Here is an 18,196-nt window from a genome sequence, read left to right on the forward strand (position 1 = left end):
GAACTTTGTTTTTATGTGTTTATTTCACTGAGTTTAGTGAATCTGCAGTAAAGTGTAAATAAGATAATTTATTTAAACCGAACAATGAGCAAAGAAGAAGTCGCAGGAATAAAATCTGAGATGAAAACTGAAAAATGGAGGTTTGTCAATCAGAGGAAGAAATAAAACTTCTGACAAATTGACTCAAATGTAGAGTTTCAGTGACTTTGCTGCTTCAGTATCAGCTTTTCTGAAGCCTCAAAACCTGTTTTCTGCTGTACTTTGGTGCCGAAAACGTCAAAAACAATTATTTTGGAATAAAATGATCAGCATCAATGAGAGATGAAGCCACCGGACGGCTTTCAGTGAAGTTTCACAGCAAACTGAGTGTTGAAATCAGCGTCTTCCTGTCAGAAACCTGTGAGGAAAATGCTTCCAACTGACCCTGAAAGAACGGTTTCGCCGGCTTTTAAAACCCTCAGAAACGCTGGAATCTGAACACAAACTGGACACAGTCACAAAAAACCCTGAAAACTGGTTTATCTTCTTTTAAAAATGATATAAAACTGGATTCTTTTACATTTTCATGAATAAAAAAAGTGAAAACAAAGAAAAAGCATCAGTTTGCTCCTGTGACATCATCATTAAAACAACATGGCTCCTCCTTACAGACAGATCAGCATCACTCAGTCCTTCGGTCTGTAAGGAACCCAAAAACTGACAAATTCTGCACCGACTGTCATTAAACGCAACGCTGGGCTCCATAAATACGTGTTTTACAGGTGAATGAAGCTGATTCACTCATCAGTGAGTCCACTTCCTCTAATATTTTGATCTTAAGCGTTTCACAGGTTAGCCTAGCTTAGCACAATGACTGGAAACGGATGGGAAGTGTTAGCCTTTCTTCAGAAGAGCTGAAGCTGCAGCATCAGACTCTCTGGGTTCATCCATGAGCTAAAGAGCAGGAAGTCTTCAGTCCTGAGGCTTCAGAAAAGCTCGTTTCGTGTCCGTCACGTTGTGGTTCACATCGTCCGCCGCCACTCGCTCACGCTTCGTCGCAAACTTCTTCTTCATGCTTCCAACTAAGCTCTCGTACCTGGGAGAGAAAACAAAGACAGGTGAAGTTCACAGGATGCAGGAGAGCTGAGAATGAACCAGTGGTTTGTACCTCAGAGCCATTTCTTCATCTGTGACGTCTGTCTGCATGCGGCTCACATCCTCCTCTTCTTCTTCTTCTTCTTCTTTTGGATTCAACAAAGCCATCAGTTTCTGTGACCAACACAAAGATGGAGAAAGACTTTCAGTTTACCTGAAGACAGGAGTTCCACTTTCAGACCCAACCTGACGTCTCATTCTGTCACCAACATCTCCACAGTGAACAAAAGGAGCATCAGATCAGTTAAACTGACTTTACAGAACAAGTCCGACAGAAACAAACGGATCAGAACTGACCTCCACTTCTGGATTAAAGCCTCTGAAGGACAGGCGGCCGAAATGCAGTTCCTCACAGGGCACAAAACTCTTCTCCTCCACGATCAGGTTCCTGGTGGAGATAAAAACCATCAATATCACTGGAAACCCGATCAGCTACAGTCTGAGCCGCGGTTACCGTGGTTACCGTCTGAGCCGCAGTTACCGTGGTTACCGTCTGAGCTGCGGAGTCCAGGGAGTCAGGTGTGACGCCCACCCGAGGCCCTTCGTGCTAATGTGGTTGTACCTGTGCAGCAGTTACCTGCTGACCTCAGACTGAAGTCTGAAACATTCATTCATCAGGTATGTACTCTTTAGCTTTGAGCTACCCACTCCTTAGCTTTGAGCTACCCACTCCTTAGCTTTGAGCTACCCACTCCTTAGCTTTGAGCTACCCACTCCTTAGCTTTGAGCTACCCACTCCTTAGCTTTGAGCTACCCACTCCTTAGCTTTGAGCTACCCACTCCTTAGCTTTGAGCTACCCACTCCTTAGCTTTGAGCTACCCACTCCTTAGCTTTGAGCTACCCACTCCTTAGCTTTGAGCTACCCACTCCTTAGCTTTGAGCTACCCACTCCTTAGCTTTGAGCTACCCACTCTTTAGCTTTGAGCTACCCACTCTTTAGCTTTGAGCTACCCACTCCTTAGCTTTGAGCTACCCACTCCTTAGCTTTGAGCTACCCACTCTTTAGCTTTGAGCTACCCACTCTTTAGCTTTGAGCTACCCACTCTTTAGCTTTGAGCTACCCACTCCTTAGCTTTGAGCTACCCACTCCTTAGCTTTGAGCTACCCACTCCTTAGCTTTGAGCTACCCACTCCTTAGCTTTGAGCTACCCACTCTTTAGCTTTGAGCTACCCACTCTTTAGCTTTGAGCTACCCACTCTTTAGCTTTGAGCTACCCACTCTTTAGCTTTGAGCTACCCACTCTTTAGCTTTGAGCTACCCACTCCTTAGCTTTGAGCTACCCACTCCTTAGCTTTGAGCTACCCACTCTTTAGCTTTGAGCTACCCACTCTTTAGCTTTGAGCTACCCACTCCTTAGCTTTGAGCTACCCACTCCTTAGCTTTGAGCTACCCACTCCTTAGCTTTGAGCTACCCACTCCTTAGCTTTGAGCTACCCGCTCTTTAGCTTTGAGCTACCCGCTCTTTAGCTTTGAGCTACCCGCTCTTTAGCTTTGAGCTACCCGCTCTTTAGCTCTGAGCTACCCGCTCTTTAGCTGTGAGCTACCCGCTCTTTAGCTTTGAGCTACCCGCTCTTTAGCTTTGAGCTACCCGCTCTTTAGCTTTGAGCTACCCGCTCTTTAGCTTTGAGCTACCCGCTCTTTAGCTTTGAGCTACCCGCTCTTTAGCTTTGAGCTACCCGCTCTTTAGCTTTGAGCTACCCGCTCTTTAGCTTTGAGCTACCCGCTCTTTAGCTTTGAGCTACCCGCTCTTTAGCTTTGAGCTACCCGCTCTTTAGCTTTGAGCTACCCGCTCTTTAGCTTTGAGCTACCCGCTCTTTAGCTTTGAGCTACCCGCTCTTTAGCTTTGAGCTACCTACTCTTTAGCTTTGAGCTACCTACTCTTTAGCTTTGAGCTACCTAATCTTTAGCTTTGAGCTACCTACTCTTTAGCTTTGAGCTACCTACTCTTCAGCTTTGAGCTACCTACTCTTCAGCTTTGAGCTACCTACTCTTTAGCTTTGAGCTACCTAATCTTTAGCTTTGAGCTACCTACTCTTCAGCTTTGAGCTACCTACTCTTCAGCTTTGAGCTACGTACTCTTTAGCTTTGAGCTACCTACTCTTTAGCTTTGAGCTACCTACTCTTTAGCTTTGAGCTACCTACTCTTTAGCTTTGAGCTACCTACTCTTTAGCTTTGAGCTACGTACTCTTTAGCTTTGAGATACGTACTCTTTAGCTTTGAGCTACCCACTCTTTAGCTTTGAGCTACCCTACTCTTTAGCTTTGAGCTACGTACTCTTTAGCTTTGAGATACGTACTCTTTAGCTTTGAGATACGTACTCTTTAGCTTTGAGCTACCCACTCTTTAGCTTTGAGCTACCCACTCTTTAGCTTTGAGCTACCCACTCTTTAGCTTTGAGCTACCCACTCTTTAGCTTTGAGCTACCCACTCTTTAGCTTTGAGCTACCCACTCTTTAGCTTTGAGCTACCCACTCTTTAGCTTTGAGCTACCCACTCTTTAGCTTTGAGCTACCCACTCTTTAGCTTTGAGCTACCCACTCTTTAGCTTTGAGCTACCCACTCTTTAGCTTTGAGCTACCCACTCTTTAGCTTTGAGCTACCCACTCTTTAGCTTTGAGCTACCCACTCTTTAGCTTTGAGCTACCCACTCTTTAGCTTTGAGCTACCTACTCTTTCCCTTTGAGCTACCTACTCTTTAGCTTTGAGCTACCTACTCTTTAGCTTTGAGCTACCTACTCTTTCCCTTTGAGCTACCTACTCTTTAGCTTTGAGCTACCTACTCTTTCGCTTTGAGCTACCTACTCTTTAGCTTTGAGCTACCTACTCTTTCCCTTTGAGCTACCTACTCTTTCCCTTTGAGCTACCTACTCTTTCGCTTTGAGCTACCTACTCTTTCGCTTTGAGCTACCTACTCTTTAGCTTTGAGCTACCTACTCTTTAGCTTTGAGCTACCTACTCTTTAGCTTTGAGCTACCTACTCTTTAGCTTTGAGCTACCTACTCTTTAGCTTTGAGCTACCTACTCTTTAGCTTTGAGCTACCTACTCTTTAGCTTTGAGCTACCTACTCTTTAGCTTTGAGCTACCTACTCTTTAGCTTTGAGCTACCTACTCTTTAGCTTTGAGCTACCTACTCTTTAGCTTTGAGCTACCTACTCTTTAGCTTTGAGCTACCTACTCTTTAGCTTTGAGCTACCTACTCTTTAGCTTTGAGCTACCTACTCTTTAGCTTTGAGCTACCTACTCTTTAGCTTTGAGCTACCTACTCTTTAGCTTTGAGCTACCTACTCTTTAGCTTTGAGCTACCTACTCTTTAGCTTTGAGCTACCTACTCTTTAGCTTTGAGCTACCTACTCTTCAGCTTTGAGCTACCTACTCTTTAGCTTTGAGCTACCTACTCTTTAGCTTTGAGCTACCTACTCTTTAGCTTTGAGCTACCTACTCTTTAGCTTTGAGCTACCCACTCTTTAGCTTTGAGCTACGTACTCTTTAGCTTTGAGCTACCTACTCTTTAGCTTTGAGCTACGTACTCTTTAGCTTTGAGGTACCTACTCTTTAGCTTTGAGCTACCTACTCTTTAGCTTTGAGCTACCTACTCTTTAGCTTGGAGCTACGTACTCTTTAGCTTTGAGCTACCTACTCTTTAGCTTTGAGCTACGTACTCTTTAGCTTTGAGGTACCTACTCTTTAGCTTTGAGCTACCCACTCTTTAGCTTTGAGCGACCTACTCTTTAGCTTTGAGCTAACTACTCTTTAGCATTGAGCTCCGTACTCTTTAGCTTTGAGCTACCTACTCTTTAGCTTTGAGCTACGTACTCTTTAGCTTTGAGCTACCTACTCTTTAGCTTTGAGCTACGTACTCTTTAGCTTTGAGGTACCTACTCTTTAGCTTTGAGGTACCTACTCTTTAGCTTTGAGCTCCGGCAGGTCCAGGTACCAGTGCTCATCACTGATGATCCTCTTCTCATCTTCCTCCAGCTGCTTCTTGGTTTCAGCATCCAACCCTCTCTGCATGAACTGGAGCCAGAGGTTAGAGAACAGAAGAACTTCATTCACCCCAAACTGGGAAATTACTTTACAGCAGCAGCATTAAGCAGTAAATTTAACAGAACAGTGAGCAGAGCTTTTATTCAACAGGGTGAAGGAATGATTTCCTGTTTCTGTCCCTGAAGCAGCCTGTGAGAAGGTGATTCTGATCCATAAAGGACTTATTCAGGGTCCTCCTCTCGGCCTCAGAAGACTCCAACCGGATTAATGGCTAAATTACAATAAAACTTAGTTATTCAGCTCATGTAACGAGCTTAATCCGAAGAGAAATCGAATCGGAGCGGATTAAGAACCCGAGATAACTCGAACGTGACGACAGCGGATCGGATCGAGCGTTCTGCGCATGCTCCGTCTCCTCATGGAGACCCACTGAGGGTCTGGTTCTGGTTCTGAAGCTGCGGCCCAACACACAGCAGCAGAGAAACACAGAGGTTCTGCTTCCAGTCCTGTTCATGATCATCACTTCAGTCTAAAATGCTGAATTAAACTCAATTTAGATTCTGAAATCAACATAAAAGGTTCAGACCCAGGAGCTGAAATCTGCTCCTCATCATCACTAAATAAAGATCTTATCGATTATTCCACATTTATTCAGTGCGACACCTGAAAAGGAGAAGCTGCAACCATTTCTCTGATGATCCATCCCGGGATATGGCACCAAATTTAACTATTATCTGTGTAATTCAGCTCTTTATCAAACAGAAGGAGCATCATCTTCAATTCAGAGCCGACACAAAGTGCCAAAATCAATACTTTTTCTGAAAGGTTCTCACATTTTCTGGGTTTTCTTTACAACACAAACTCTGACACAACTTCTCACTTTGTATTATCTAAACTCGCTCATTTAGGCACAAACTTAAACTCAGAGAAATGTCTAACATCTGGATGCTAACTCTGCTAGCTCCGCTAACTCTGCTAACTCTGCTAGCTCTGTTAGCTCAATAATTACCTTCATCCGCAGCAGGTTTTTGGAGAGTTTCACAGCGTCGGCCGCCATCATTAACCGAAAACTAATGAATTAATAGACCAACACGAGCCGCTGGGTGTGTGCTGCACAGTTAGCCTGTAAGCTAACTCCCTCGAGCTGAAGCTGCACGCGCTTCGCGCAGCCGCAACTTTACACGATCAGAAACATCGAGCAGCGGCCGCAGGCCGGCGAGTCGAGCCCAGATCAGCTGGATGTAAAAACGGTGAGAAGAAACACCAAAACACAACATTCAGCTTTGTTTTTTTATTTTAAAATGATAAAAACATTGATTCAGTCACTGTTTATTCTTCAGAACATTAGGAAAACTGATCAGAACCTCGTTCTTCCTCTTCTTCTGGTTATAAAATCGATCAGAATAACTGTAAATGATCCACTGAGCATGTATAAAACCTGTTTACTCCTCACCACACAGAAGGAAACTGACAGATAATGTGAATCTTGCACAAATAAAGTGAATCTTTGAGACATTTTGGAGCATTTGGACTTTGAAAGACCTGCAGATATTTAAAAAGAGTGAAGAAACTCTGGTTTTCTGTGGTTTTCTGTGGCTCCTGTTGGCCAACATGTGGTGAAGCTGCAGCAACAGCTTCCTCTGTGCTCTAACTGTCATGGTTTCACCATCTGAGCAGGTGCCCGGTTCCTCTGAGCTGCTGCAGGTAAATGTTGGTGCCCCCCCCCTCCTCCACTTCCTGGTTAAAGGTGACATTAAGGCCCGGATGTGGATGGGCTGCAGGCTGCTTCTCCTTCAGACTGTTCATCTTAGTCCTCCTTTTACAGGAAAGAACTCTTCAGCTGCTTCAGTAAATCTGGTTCTGGACGGTTTATGTGAAGCTTCCCGGTTAAATTTCAGTTTAAGGAGCAGAGGAAAGAGCTCGGTTTGAGTTCAGGAGCAGAGGAAAGAGCTCGGTTTGAGTTCAGGAGCAGAGGAAAGAGCTCGGTTTGAGTTCAGGAGCAGAGGAAAGAGCTCGGTTTGAGTTCAGGAGCAGAGGAAAGAGCTCGGTTTGAGTTCAGGAGCAGAGGAAAGAGCTCGGTTTGAGTTCAGGAGCAGAGGAAAGAGCTCGGTTTGAGTTCAGGAGCAGAGGAAAGAGCTCGGTTTGAGTTCAGGAGCAGAGGAAAGAGCTCGGTTTGAGTTCAGGAGCAGAGGAAAGAGCTCGGTTTGAGTTCAGGAGCAGAGGAAAGAGCTCGGTTTGAGTTCAGGAGCAGAGGAAAGAGCTCGGTTTGAGTTCAGGAGCAGAGGAAAGAGCTCGGTTTGAGTTCAGGAGCAGAGGAAAGAGCTCGGTTTGAGTTCAGGAGCAGAGGAAAGAGCTCGGTTTGAGTTCAGGAGCAGAGGAAAGAGCTCGGTTTGAGTTCAGGAGCAGAGGAAAGAGCTCGGTTTGAGTTCAGGAGCAGAGGAAAGAGCTCGGTTTGAGTTCAGGAGCAGAGGAAAGAGCTCGGTTTGAGTTCAGGAGCAGAGGAAAGAGCTCGGTTTGAGTTCAGGAGCAGAGGAAAGGGCTCGGTTTGAGTTCAGGAGCAGAGGAAAGAGCTCGGTTTGAGTTCAGGAGCAGAGGAAAGGGCTCGGTTTGAGTTCAGGAGCAGAGGAAAGAGCTCGGTTTGAGTTCAGGAGCAGGGGAAAGAGCTCGGTTTGAGTTCAGGAGCAGAGGAAAGGGCTCGGTTTGAGTTCAGGAGCAGAGGAAAGGGCTCGGTTTGAGTTCAGGAGCAGAGGAAAGAGCTCGGTTTGAGTTCAGGAGCAGAGGAAAGAGCTCGGTTTGAGTTCAGGAGCAGAGGAAAGAGCTCGGTTTGAGTTCAGGAGCAGAGGAAAGAGCTCGGTTTGAGTTCAGGAGCAGAGGAAAGAGCTCGGTTTGAGTTCAGGGGCAGAGGAAAGAGCTCGGTTTGAGTTCAGGAGCAGAGGAAAGAGCTCGGTTTGAGTTCAGGAGCAGAGGAAAGAGCTCGGTTTGAGTTCAGGAGCAGAGGAAAGAGCTCGGTTTGAGTTCAGGAGCAGAGGAAAGGGCTCGGTTTGAGTTCAGGAGCAGAGGAAAGAGCTCGGTTTGAGTTCAGGAGCAGAGGAAAGAGCTCGGTTTGAGTTCAGGAGCAGAGGAAAGAGCTCGGTTTGAGTTCAGGAGCAGAGGAAAGAGCTCGGTTTGAGTTCAGGAGCAGAGGAAAGAGCTCGGTTTGAGTTCAGGAGCAGAGGAAAGAGCTCGGTTTGAGTTCAGGAGCAGAGGAAAGAGCTCGGTTTGAGTTCAGGAGCAGAGGAAAGAGCTCGGTTTGAGTTCAGGAGCAGAGGAAAGGGCTCGGTTTGAGTTCAGGAGCAGAGGAAAGAGCTCGGTTTGAGTTCAGGAGCAGAGGAAAGAGCTCGGTTTGAGTTCAGGAGCAGAGGAAAGAGCTCGGTTTGAGTTCAGGAGCAGAGGAAAGAGCTCGGTTTGAGTTCAGGAGCAGAGGAAAGAGCTCGGTTTGAGTTCAGGAGCAGAGGAAAGGGCTCGGTTTGAGTTCAGGAGCAGAGGAAAGGGCTCGGTTTGAGTTCAGGAGCAGAGGAAAGAGCTCGGTTTGAGTTCAGGGCTGACAGGGTGCCCCCCCTCAGATGAACTCCTGGATCACCACCTCCTTCAGGGAGCGGAGGGACACCTCTCCCCTCTCAGCGTCTCTCAGGGAGGTCAGTTCCTCCTGCAGCTGAGCCACGGGGCGGCCCAGCTGGTACCCCAGGTCCACCAGCAGCTCCAGCAGCGAGGCCCTGTACGCCTGCAGCTGGTAGCGCCGCACCGCGGGCAGCGCTCTCTGAGCGGCGGTGAACGCCTGCTGCGGCTCCTCCAGGTCCCGGTGACACACGGCGAGGGCGGACAGGGTCGGCACCATCAGGGTGGGCTTCTGCCACGGTGACAGCTTCTCCTGGAGCTCCAGAACCGTCTGCAGCAGCTCCAGGGCCGCCGTGAACTGGCCCGCCCGCAGCAGCATGTGGGCGCGCCGCTGCTCCGGCTCGGTGAAGAAGTCTGAGAAGTGCCGCGAGTGTCTGGCGTGGCGCACGGAGAACAGCTTGGCCAGGTAGTCCTGCAGGCCCAGGCGGCGCTCCGAGATGTTCTCAGGGCTGAAGTTCCCCGTCAGCAGCTTCCGGGGCAGCACCACCTCCTCCAGCTCCTCCTCGAACTCCTCCAGCAGCGCGCGGTGCAGGCGGCAGAAGTCGCTGTAGCGGCGCTCCGCCGAGACCCGGCGGGAGTCGAAGCTGCCAGAGCGCATCACCACCACCTCATACACCTGGAAGCACACGGGTCAGAGCTCCTCAGATTAAATACATACCGGGCTGGGGTCCGTTCTGATGGTTTGGAAAAAACCTGGAAAAAGCCTGGACAAAACCTGGACAAAACCCTGGACAAAACCTGGAAAAACCCTGGACAAAACCCTGGACAAAACCCTGGACAAAACCTGGACAAAACCCTGGACAAAACCTGGACAAAACCCTGGACAAAACCCTGGACAAAACCTGGAAAAACCCTGGACAAAACCTGGAAAAACCCTGGACAAACCCTGGAAAAACCCTGGACAAACCCTGGAAAAACCCTGGACAAAACCTGGAAAAACCGTGGACAAAACCTGGACAAACCCTGGACAAAACCTGGAAAAACCCTGGACAAAACCTGGACCAAAACCTGGACAAAACCCTGGACAAAACCTGGACAAAACCTGGAAAAACCCTGGACAAAACCCTGGACCAAACCTGGAAAAACCCTGGACAAAACCCTGGACAAAACCTGGAAAAAACCCTGGACAAAACCTGGAAAAACCCTGGAAAAACCCTGGACAAAACCTGGAAAAACCCTGGACAAAACCTGGAAAAACCCTGGAAAAACCCTGGACAAAACCTGGAAAAACCCTGGACAAAACCTGGAAAAACCCTGGACAAAACCTGGACAAAACCCTGGACAAAACCTGGACAAAACCTGGAAAAACCCTGGACAAACCCTGGACAAAACCTGGAAAAACCCTGGACAAAACCTGGAATAAACCTGGAAAAACCCTGGACAAAACCTGGACAAAACCTGGAAAAATCCTGGACAAAACCTGGACAAAACCTGGAAAAACCCTGGACAAAACCCTGGACAAAACCTGGAAAAACCCTGGACAAAACCTGGAAAAACCCTGGACAAACCCTGGACAAAACCTGGAAAAACCCTGGACAAAACCCTGGACAAAACCTGGACCAAAACCTGGACAAAACCCTGGACAAAACCTGGAAAAACCCTGGAAAAACCCTGGACAAAACCTGGAAAAACCCTGGACAAACCCTGGACCAAACCTGGAAAAACCCTGGACAAAACCCTGGAAAAACCTGGACAAAACCTGGAATAAACCTGGAAAAAACCTGGAAAAACCCTGGAAAAACCCTGGAAAAACCCTGGACAAAACCTGGAAAAAAACGGGGAAAAACCTGGAAAAAAACCTGGACAAAACCCTGGAAAAACCTGGACAAAACCTGGAATAAACCTGGAAAAAACCTGGAAAAACCCTGGAAAAAAAACCTGGAAAAACCCTGGACAAAACCTGGAATAAACCTGGAATAAACCTGGCATAAACCCTGGACAAAACCTGGAAAAACCCTGGACAAAACCTGGACCAAAACCTGGACAAAACCCTGGAAAAACCCTGGACAAAACCCTGGACCAAACCTGGAAAAACCCTGGACAAAACCTGGAAAAACCCTGGACAAAACCCTGGACCAAACCTGGAAAAACCCTGGACAAAACCCTGGACAAAACCCTGGAAAAACCTGGACAAAACCTGGAATAAACCTGGAAAAAACCTGGAAAAACCCTGGACAAAACCTGGAAAAACCCTGGACAAAACCTGGACAAAACCTGGAAAAACCCTGGAAAAACCCTGGACAAAACCTGGAAAAAAACGGGAAAAAACCTGGAAAAAAACCTGGACAAAACCCTGGAAAAACCTGGACAAAACCTGGAATAAACCTGGAAAAAACCTGGAAAAACCCTGGAAAAAAAACCTGGAAAAACCCTGGACAAAACCTGGACAAAACCTGGAATAAACCTGGAAAAAACCTGGACAAAACCTGGAAAAACCCTGGAAAAACCCTGGACAAAACCTGGAAAAACCCTGGACAAAACCCTGGACAAAACCTGGACAAAACCTGGAAAAAACGGGAAAAAACCTGGAAAAAAACCTGGACAAAACCTGGAATAAACCTGGAAAAAACCTGGAAAAACCCTGGAAAAAAAACCTGGAAAAACCCTGGACAAAACCTGGACAAAACCTGGAATAAACCTGGAAAAACCCTGGAAAAACCCTGGACAAAACCTGGACAAAACCTGGAATAAACCTGGAAAAAACCTGGAAAAACCCTGGAAAAAAAACCTGGAAAAACCCTGGACAAAACCTGGAAAAAAACGGGAAAAAACCTGGAAAAAAACCTGGACAAAACCTGGAATAAACCTGGAAAAAACCTGGAAAAACCCTGGAAAAAAAACCTGGAAAAACCCTGGACAAAACCTGGACAAAACCTGGAATAAACCTGGAAAAACCCTGGAAAAACCCTGGACAAAACCTGGAATAAACCTGGAAAAAACCTGGAAAAACCCTGGAAAAAAAACCTGGAAAAACCCTGGACAAAACCTGGAATAAACCTGGAATAAACCTGGAATAAACCCTGGACAAAACCTGGAAAAACCCTGGACAAAACCTGGACAAAACCCTGGAAAAACCCTGGACAAAACCCTGGACCAAACCTGGAAAAACCCTGGACAAAACCTGGAAAAACCCTGGAAAAACCCTGGACAAAACCTGGAAAAACCCTGGACAAAACCCTGGACAAAACCTGGACAAAACCTGGAAAAAACGGGAAAAAACCTGGAAAAAAACCTGGACAAAACCTGGAATAAACCTGGAAAAAACCTGGAAAAACCCTGGAAAAAAAACCTGGAAAAACCCTGGACAAAACCTGGACAAAACCTGGAATAAACCTGGAAAAACCCTGGAAAAACCCTGGACAAAACCTGGACAAAACCTGGAATAAACCTGGAAAAAACCTGGAAAAACCCTGGAAAAAAAACCTGGAAAAACCCTGGACAAAACCTGGAATAAACCTGGAATAAACCTGGAATAAACCCTGGACAAAACCTGGAAAAACCCTGGACAAAACCTGGACAAAACCCTGGAAAAACCCTGAACAAAACCCTGGACCAAACCTGGAAAAACCCTGGACAAAACCTGGAAAAACCCTGGAAAAACCCTGGACAAAACCTGGAAAAACCCTGGACAAAACCCTGGACAAAACCTGGACAAAACCTGGAAAAAAACGGGAAAAAACCTGGAAAAAAACCTGGACAAAACCTGGAATAAACCTGGAAAAAACCTGGAAAAACCCTGGAAAAAAAACCTGGAAAAACCCTGGACAAAACCTGGACAAAACCTGGAATAAACCTGGAATAAACCTGGACAAAACCTGGAAAAACCCTGGAAAAAAACTGGAAAAAAACTGGAAAAAACCTGGAAAAAACCTGGAAAAACCTGTCAAACTGGAAGGCAGATCCCAGGACCAGGTGTAGAAAGCTGCAGCAGAAGTTTTTGCCCTCTTCTGATGGGGGTTCACTCTGAATCTAGATGTGTTTTCTGTCACTAACTGATCATGTTTCTGTGGAACCGACCTGCAGATAAAGTCTGAGCTGAACAACATGAACATCTGTCCTGAGGTCCTGCTGGAACCTCCTGGTTCTGGTTTTACCTTTGACCTGCTGTCTTTAAGCCCTTCTGAGTAAAATAAGATGGATTCTGCCCGTTTTCTCTCCCTGTTCTCAGCTTCTCAGCTTCTCACCACATGTTTGCTCAGAGGCTGCTCCACGATCCTGATGGACGGGATCTCGAACAGCAGCTGCCGGACGGGCCGCTCTCGCCTCTTCTCCGCCCTCCACTGCTGCTGCAGCTCCTTGGTGGTTAAACTGGAACAGCTGCTGGCTGACAGACACACACCTGAGGATGTTAGAAAACACCATATAAATACCCATTAATTCTCTCAGAATCAGGCTCAGAGTCGCTGGATCAACACAAAACTTTATTTCATGCAAGAAAGAGACGAGTCGATCTGTCAGGAAGCTGCTCAGAGCGGTCTGACAACTAAATGGTGCTATTTATATTGTTTATGTTTGCCGGCCACACAATGTTATGGGAAAAGGGATGTTCAATGTTATGGGAAAAGACAGTTCTCACCACTTAATGTTATGGGAAGAGACGTTCAATGTTATGGGAAAAGACAGTTCTCACCATTTAATGTTATGGGAAGAGACGTTCAATGTTATGGGAAAAGACTTCTCACCATTTAATGTTATGGGAAAGAGACGTTCAATGTTATGGGAAAAGACAGTTCTCACCGTTTAATGTTATGGGAAAGAGACGTTCAATGTTATGGGAAAAGACAGTTCTCACCATTTAATGTTATGGGAAAGAGACGTTCAATGTTATGGGAAAAGACAGTTCAATGTTATGGGAAAAGGGACGTTCAATGTTATGGGAAAAGACAGTTCAATGTTATGGGAAAAGGGACGTTCAATGTTATGGGAAAAGGGACGTTCAATGTTATGGGAAAAGGGACGTTCAATGTTATGGGAAAAGACAGTTCAAACCATTTAATGTTATGGGAAAAGGGACGTTCAATGTTATGGGAAAAGACAGTTCTCACCATTTAATGTTATGGGAAAAGGGACGTTCAATGTTATGGGAAAAGGGACGTTCAATGTTATGGGAAAAGACAGTTCTCACCATTTAATGTTATGGGAAAGAGACGTTCAATGTTATGGGAAAAGACAGTTCAATGTTATGGGAAAAGGGACGTTCAATGTTATGGGAAAAGGGACGTTCAATGTTATGGGAAAAGGGACGTTCAATGTTATGGGAAAAGACAGTTCTCACCATTTAATGTTATGGGAAAAGAGACGTTCAATGTTATGGGAAAAGACAGTTCTCACCATTTAATGTTATGGAAAAGAGACGTTCAATGTTATGGGAAAAGACAGTTCTCACCATTTAATGTTATGGGAAAGAGACGTTCAATGTTATGGGAAAAGGGACGTTCAATGTTATGGGAAAAGACAGTTCTCACCATTTAATGTTATGGGAAAAGGGATGTTCAATGTTATGGGAAGACGAGTTCAATGTTATGGGAAAAGACAGTTCTCACCATTTAATGTTATGGGAAAGAGACGTTCAATGTTATGGGAAAAGACAGTTCTCACCACTTAATGTTATGGGAAGAGACGTTCAATGTTATGGGAAAAGACAGTTCTCACCATTTAATGTTATGGGAAGAGACGTTCAATGTTATGGGAAAAGACAGTTCTCACCATTTAATGTTATGGGAAAGAGACGTTCAATGTTATGGGAAAAGGGACGTTCAATGTTATGGGAAAAGACAGTTCTCACCATTTAATGTTATGGGAAAAGGGATGTTCAATGTTATGGGAAGACGAGTTCAATGTTATGGGAAAAGACAGTTCTCACCATTTAATGTTATGGGAAAGAGACGTTCAATGTTATGGGAAAAGTCATTACTATCCATTTAATGTTATGGGAAAAGAGACGTTCAATGTTATGGGAAAAGACAGTTCTCACCATTTAATGTTATGGGAAGACGAGTTCAATGTTATGGGAAAAGACAGTTCTCACCATTTAATGTTATGGGAAGACGAGTTCAATGTTATGGGAAAAGACAGTTCTCACCATTTAATGTTATGGGAAAAGAGACGTTCAATGTTATGGGAGAAGAGACGTTCAATGTTATGGGAAAAGACAGTTCTCACCACTTAATGTTACGGGAAGAGACGTTCAATGTTATGGGAAAAGACAGTTCTCACCATTTAATGTTATGGGAAGAGACGTTCAATGTTATGGGAAAAGACAGTTCTCGCCATTTAATGTTATGGGAAAAGGGATGTTCAATGTTATGGGAAAAGACAGTTCTCACCATTTAATGTTATGGGAAAGAGACGTTCAATGTTATGGGAAAAGACAGTTCTCACCATTTAATGTTATGGGAAAGAGACGTTCAATGTTATGGGAAAAGACAGTTCTCACCATTTAATGTTATGGGAAAGAGACGTTCAATGTTATGGGAAAAGACAGTTCTCACCATTTAATGTTATGGGAAAGAGACGTTCCCTGTTATGGGAAAAGACAGTTCTCACCATTTAATGTTATGGAAAAGAGACGTTCAATGTTATGGGAAAAGACAGTTCTCACCATTTAATGTTATGGGAAAGAGACGTTCAATGTTATGGGAAAAGACAGTTCTCACCATTTAATGTTATGGGAAAGAGACGTTCAAAGTTATGGGAAAAGACAGTTCTCACCATTTAATGTTATGGGAAAGAGACGTTCAATGTTATGGGAAAAGACAGTTCTCACCACTTAATGTTATGGGAAGAGACGTTCAATGTTATGGGAAAAGACAGTTCTCACCATTTAATGTTATGGGAAAGAGACGTTCAAAGTTATGGGAAAAGACAGTTCTCACCATTTAATGTTATGGGAAAGAGACGTTCAATGTTATGGGAAAAGACAGTTCTCACCATTTAATGTTATGGGAAAGAGACGTTCAATGTTATGGGAAAAGACAGTTCTCACCATTTAATGTTATGGGAAGACGAGTTCAGACAGTCAAAACACTTTTGCTTGCTGCATAATATTATGAGAACCAAAACACAGGAGAAGAAACTCACAGAAACTCTTATTCTTGCAGCTTTTCTCATAGTATAACCATATAATTTTCTAACAGGGTACCTGTCTGACCTGTTTCAGCTCCTCCTGAAGGACACGAGGAGATTTTGACGTATAAACTTTGCACCTCTGCTGATATTTTGGTTGTTACTGACGACTGAACTAAAGATTCCTCCTTTTGGCTCCTTCATCTGAGGATGAAGGAAAACTAACTGCTGCATCTGATCACATCCAGACTTCCACCTGTTATTGGGATTAAAGGAACTGCATCAGGCAGATGGATTTGCTCTCAGGCTGCAGGTTTCCTTGTGGTTCCCAGAGTTTCTAAAAGCAGAATGGGAGGCAGAGCCTTCAGTTATCAGGCCCCTAAAAGCAGAATGGGAGGCAGAGCCTTCAGTTATCAGGCCCCTAAAAGCAGAATGGGAGGCAGAGCCTTCAGTTATCAGGCCCCTAAAAGCAGAATGGGAGGCAGAGCCTTCAGTTATCGGGCCCCTAAAAGCAGAATGGGAGGCAGAGCCTTCAGTTATCAGGCCCCTAAAAGCAGAATGGGAGGCAGAGCCTTCAGTTATCAGGCCCCTAAAAGCAGAATGGGAGGCAGAGCCTTCAGTTATCAGGCCCCTAAAAGCAGAATGGGAGGCAGAGCCTTCAGTTATCAGGCCCCTAAAAGCAGAATGGGAGGCAGAGCCTTCAGTTATCAGGCCCCTAAAAGCAGAATGGGAGGCAGAGCCTTCAGTTATCAGGCCCCTAAAAGCAGAATGGGAGGCAGAGCCTTCAGTTATCAGGCCCCTAAAAGCAGAATGGGAGGCAGAGCCTTCAGTTATCAGGCCCCTAAAAGCAGAATGGGAGGCAGAGCCTTCAGTTATCAGGCCCCTAAAAGCAGAATGGGAGGCAGAGCCTTCAGTTATCAGGCCCCTAAAAGCAGAATGGGAGGCAGAGCCTTCAGTTATCAGGCCCCTCTCTGTGGAACCAGCTGCCAGTTTGGCTTCAGGAAGCAGACACCCTCTCTACCTTTAAGATCAGGCTGAAACTTTCCTTTCTGATAAAGCTTATAGTTAGGGATGGCTCAGCTGACCCTGAAACATCCCATAGTTCTGCTGCTATAGGCCCAGCCTGCTGGGGCAGCTCCCGTGATGCACCTCTAACCACCATAGAAGAAGAAGAAGAGTGCTGTTCAGAGGGCGATGAAGAGGAAGAAAGAGGAGGATCATACTTATTATGCAATAAAAGAACTGACGTTTCCTTTCATTGCGTAATAAGTAGAAGAAGTGTGAAATTAGCTTAAACAAAGAAGAAAAGATGAATAAGAAGGCAGAAAACAAGGATAAACACATGTGGCTTTAACCAGATGAAAATAACAGAAGTTTTCTCCCCAGCAGGTGATTCCATCTGCAGGTAAACAGGCAGTTTGCTGTTGGACGGACTTTGAGGCGGTTGCTTTCTCCTTGTTGGCCACCAGGGGGCAGAAAGCGTCCAACACTGACGGTCCACAGACACGAGAGGCACCAACAGGTCTCTAACAGCAGCAATCAGAGGCAAACACAGACGAAGGAAGAAACAAACCGAACCTGAGGTCTGTGTTGGGTCCTCGGTGTGGCGCCTTGGTTCTGCCATCAGGTCCTTTCAGCTGATTCACAACCAGAGAGGAAGGAAGCAGCTCCACCGCTCAGGGGTCCATGTTCACGGAGGCCTCCGGCGTCAGCTGCTCTGCTCTGGCTGTGGAAACCGTCTCAGAGTGGGTCCAGAACCCCGAGAAGGCCTCAGAACATCTGAAAGCAGCGAGAGACGAGTGCAAGCAGGAGGAAGTTCCTCCGCAGATAAAAGGCTCCGAGGCTGCAGAGGGAAGTGAAAGCAGAGCGTCGGGACGCTTGTTTTATGGCTCAGGGTGCAGCGAGCGGGCGGTGTTTACCACTGTTTTCGGTCACATCTTCTATATGCCGGTTTATTTAAAGTGTAACTCTGGCCAAATAAAGTTCAAAGGTCATTGAATACAGACTGAGAACAGGTCAGAGACAGAGAGAAAGAAGGAAAGATCAATGAGAGTCCACAGCTTTCTTAAGGATATAGATCATCTCTTGGCCATAATAATAATAAAGCTGGTGGATAATAACAATTTAATGTCATTAAAATAGTCTCAGGAAATCAAACCCGAAGCATCACCCAGAAGGTTTTGGAATAATTTGCATCCCTGAACAGATGCTTTAGTTTCCATCTTCAAACCACGTTTTTATCAGTCCTGAAAAATACTTTAAAAGGATCATTTTTAGAGGAAATTCTTTAGTTTTTATCTATAATAACAGCTCATTTGGTTCATCACAGAAAAAACAGACACATCAGTAAAATAA

At 45.4% G+C, this 18,196-nt stretch overlaps 2 protein-coding genes across 2 annotated transcripts; both read right to left on the reverse strand.

Annotated features, from left to right (window-relative positions):
* Window positions 1-512: 512 nt before the first annotated feature.
* On the reverse strand, window positions 513-6,257 carry mphosph6 (M-phase phosphoprotein 6). Its single transcript, XM_072385314.1, has 5 exons — window positions 6,132-6,257; window positions 5,040-5,152; window positions 1,432-1,522; window positions 1,148-1,248; window positions 513-1,075 (listed from the first exon to the last, which is right to left on the reverse strand). The coding sequence occupies exons 1-5, from the start codon at window positions 6,180-6,182 to the stop codon at window positions 952-954; spliced, it is 480 nt and encodes a 159-aa protein (XP_072241415.1). The 5' UTR covers window positions 6,183-6,257; the 3' UTR covers window positions 513-951.
* A 2,383-nt stretch (window positions 6,258-8,640) lies between these two features.
* Window positions 8,641-17,702, reverse strand: snx20 (sorting nexin 20). Its single transcript, XM_072385315.1, has 3 exons — window positions 17,420-17,702; window positions 12,961-13,115; window positions 8,641-9,392 (listed from the first exon to the last, which is right to left on the reverse strand). Exons 1-3 carry the CDS (start codon window positions 17,463-17,465, stop codon window positions 8,721-8,723), a joined length of 873 nt encoding a protein of 290 aa, XP_072241416.1. The 5' UTR covers window positions 17,466-17,702; the 3' UTR covers window positions 8,641-8,720.
* Window positions 17,703-18,196: the final 494 nt, after the last annotated feature.

This window comes from Leuresthes tenuis, unplaced genomic scaffold (assembly GCF_036924035.1).
Source record: "Leuresthes tenuis unplaced genomic scaffold, fLeuTen1.0.hap1 SCAF_5, whole genome shotgun sequence".
NCBI classification, from domain to species: domain Eukaryota; kingdom Metazoa; phylum Chordata; class Actinopteri; order Atheriniformes; family Atherinopsidae; genus Leuresthes; species Leuresthes tenuis.

Coding starts and splice junctions, on each gene's coding strand:
- mphosph6 (XM_072385314.1), bottom strand. CDS start 6,182: ATGATGGCGGCCGACGCTGTGAAACTCTCCAAAAACCTGCTGCGGATG. Junction 5,153..6,131: donor AAAACCTGCTGCGGATGAAG/GTAATTATTGAG, acceptor CTCTGGCTCCAG/TTCATGCAGAGAGGGTTGGA. Junction 1,249..1,431: donor GCTTTAATCCAGAAGTGGAG/GTCAGTTCTGAT, acceptor TGTTGGTCACAG/AAACTGATGGCTTTGTTGAA.
- snx20 (XM_072385315.1), bottom strand. CDS start 17,465: ATGGCAGAACCAAGGCGCCACACCGAGGACCCAACACAGACCTCAG. Junction 13,116..17,419: donor GGACCCAACACAGACCTCAG/GTTCGGTTTGTT, acceptor TAACATCCTCAG/GTGTGTGTCTGTCAGCCAGC. Junction 9,393..12,960: donor AGCCTCTGAGCAAACATGTG/GTGAGAAGCTGA, acceptor GTGTGCTTCCAG/GTGTATGAGGTGGTGGTGAT.